The sequence below is a fragment of the Triticum dicoccoides genome, chromosome 5B (genome assembly GCF_002162155.2).
Source record: "Triticum dicoccoides isolate Atlit2015 ecotype Zavitan chromosome 5B, WEW_v2.0, whole genome shotgun sequence".
Taxonomy (NCBI): domain Eukaryota; kingdom Viridiplantae; phylum Streptophyta; class Magnoliopsida; order Poales; family Poaceae; genus Triticum; species Triticum dicoccoides.
In genome coordinates, this window is record NC_041389.1 from 624,582,438 (window position 1) to 624,585,576 (window position 3,139).

General features: G+C 42.6%; 1 protein-coding gene across 1 annotated transcript in view; it reads left to right on the top strand.

Moving 5' to 3' along the window:
• The window catches only part of LOC119312149, a 3,723-nt gene extending 1,118 nt beyond the window's left edge, over positions 1–2,605 (top strand). Inside the window, exons 2-4 of the mRNA XM_037587889.1 lie at positions 570–1,643; positions 1,748–1,891; positions 1,974–2,605. Coding sequence (XP_037443786.1) covers positions 570–1,643; positions 1,748–1,891; positions 1,974–2,309 — 1,554 coding nt within the window. The 3' untranslated portion in view covers positions 2,310–2,605. The remainder of the gene's footprint in view (positions 1–569; positions 1,644–1,747; positions 1,892–1,973) is intronic.
• Positions 2,606–3,139: the final 534 nt, after the last annotated feature.

Here is a 3,139-nt window from a genome sequence, read left to right on the forward strand (position 1 = left end):
AGAAGCCTCTCTTTTGAGGCTTCCTGCTACATACATGAAATGGGAGGGGCTCCCCCTGGCAGCCACCTAGAAGCTTTGCCTTAGGGATAGCTTAAGGCTTATTTGGACCGTGAGCCATACCACGAGCCATTCCTAACCCAGCGGTAGGTACAGACGATGCAGTTTTGCGTGTATGTTGCTACTGATTTTCTCTCTTTTCAATCTCCCAGTTTATTATTTAAAAATTGGGCAACTAGAACACCTGCCCCTGTCCATCTTTTGCAGCAGAATGGGTACCTATATACTCCCACTGTACCGTAATATATGACTTGCACTGCTAAAACGTCATATATTATAGTACGGAGGGAGTAGTATAGTAGATATATGCTCTTAAAATTGTTGTGTTTGCTAATTCATTATTTAGATTGTTTAGGTGGCCACACTCTTTCATATGTTTTGCTTGTTTATACACTATTTACTAGTAATGTTGTTAATGCCTACTTATAAGGCATGTTGCTCAGTTATCTGCTCAAACTATTTTGGAATTCCCTGACTGTTTTTCATTTATGTCTCACCAAAACAAAAACTAGATGCGTCCGAGTGAGGAACAGGACAGTTGCTGTGAGGACAAGATCAGCAGCTTACCCGACGAGATGTTAATCATGATCATCGATAAGCTAGATGCACGGACGGCGATAACCACCACTATCCTTTCGAAGCGATGGCGGGATCTTCCTGCACACTCGCACACATGTTATGACCTTGGTGTTGATGACATCCTCCCTCCACGCTACCACAAACTGAAGCAAATGGTGGTGGAGGCTAAGGCAGGGTATGTGGCAGAGAAGAATGCACTGAAGTTGGCCGGTAGTCATGCTTTTAGAGACCGATTCTTTGCCGTCAATGACTGGATATGGAGAGTCCGACGGCTGACAACTCACCTGCAACGTTATGAGCGTTGGGCCATGCGGCGCTATGTTAAACGGGTGAATGCGTTCCTTCTGCCCCGCACCAATGTTCAGCAACGGTCTATCAAGAAGCTGAGGCTTCAAACCTTTGGGACGAGCAGTTGCAATGATCAATGGGTTACGTCAGCGATTGGCAGATGGGGCGTTGAAGATATGGAGCTTGTCATTGACAACTCTTCCTGGTGCTATGACTTCCGGCTATTGGATGAATGCAAGAATGTGCGATTGAAACGACTTGTGCTATCCAATTGTTATCATCATTATGCACCCAAGTCCTTGACGTTTCAGAGGCTCACAGCACTTACTCTGTGCAAAGAATGTTCGCATATTTCACACGTTTGTTATATTCTGAGAAATTGTGTGCAGCTGGCGTATTTGAGCCTGAAATATTCTGGTCATAACCGAGATTCTCTTCATATTCGTGTTCCTAAGTCAAAGTTAAAGAATCTGCAATTGGACAACTGCAACGTTGGGCAAGTCTATCTGACTTCACTGCCTTGTCTTGAAGCATTTGCTTGTCGCGGTCAGCCAATCGAATTACACTACGGCGAGGTGCCTCAACTTAGGCATGTGAGTTTGAACTTCTTGCAAACTGGAGATAATGCCAAGGATGGTTCCTTATGTGGACTAAGCAAGTTGTTTTTAGGGATTCCGCCACCGCTAGAGTACCTTGCTCTGCAATTAAGAGGGGGTCAGGTGAGTAGCCATTCCTGAAATGATATTGTTTTTTTATTGATCATAGCATCGCATCGCTAGTTCGCTAAATAAGATAGTACTTAATTATCACTTCATTTATGCAGATGTGGATTAAACCTGCTGCCATTCGCAGCCAGCTTAATCATCTCAAGAAACTATTATTTGCAAACGTGGCAATGAACTGGGATACATTCTGGATTCTCACCCTACTTGCTGCCGCACCTGCCCTGGAGTCACTCCATGTTCATGTATGTTTACCCTACTTTTTTTTTCAAGCACAATACTTTTTGGGGTTTGAAAGATTTCTGAAACTCTGAAATCTGAATGCAGTTTGTCAACAACTCAGAGAAGGCGAGTGCTGCAGGATCACTAGATGTGCAAGTGGAACACCGTCAGCATCACCATCACCTGAAAGAACTCATGGTCATCGGCTTCGGCGGGGTGGCATGGCAGACCGGCTTTGTGAAGCGGATCATGCGGGCGTCACCGATCCTGGAGCGCGTCCACCTGCTGGACGGGTACGTTGTGGAGGACGAAGATCGGGAGCTCGTCGGCCTGAAGATCGTCCGCCGCCGCCGGGAGTGTCACGAGTGCGAGAGATTGGAGGTGCTCAACAAACTGACAGACGGGATCCGTTCGCCCCATCTCGAAATAGTTTTGGAATGACTTTTGGTAGAAGTGTTGCTGTGTCGGCGGTGGCCTTCCGTTCTGTAGGGCTTGTAGCTGTAGCTAGGGCCTAATGATTATGTTATGCTGGCTTGGAAGAAAGAAGAACATGTGTTTGTATTGTGTATCATGTGCTTTACTTTTGCTAGATTATCCAGAGGATTGATGTAGCTAGCTGTTGACATGATTGATTCCGTGGCTGCTCATGGTGTGGCTTGAAATCACCACTTGTACGCCTAAAAGATATTTTTCCTTTTCCATTTTGAAAGAACCAAAAAGACCACAAGAATCCCTGATATTGGTGATCAGAGACTATAAACCCTTTCAATCACCATGTGTTTAGAGCCCAAGAATATTTTTTGTATTATATCACTTTGGCCAAAAGCAAATGAACCGTTTTTATTTTCTAGAACCTTGAAAATAGAGGTTTGAACTAAAATTTATTTTCCCAAGAAAAAACAATTCATTAAAGTCATTTATGAGGTGTATTACATACACTATTCCATTCAAAAAATATTTTTTAAGATATATAAGTACTTATTATAAATCATTCTCTAAAAGGACAAATGGTATTTATATGGTTTAAAATACTTTTCTCTAAAAAAGTCCTCAAAAATCACCAAAGTGTTTTTTGAGACTCCGAACCACTTGGAGTGGAGAAACTTTCATAGTAATGTTCAAAATATTTGAGCATTTTTTCCATATCTTAAGTTTGCTCAATCATAGATATTCAGAAATATCTCAATTAATTCCCGGATATGCTTCTTATTCTACCCAATATAATTGACATAATCTTCCAATTTATACAACATTTTTTGTGTGTGTGTGCG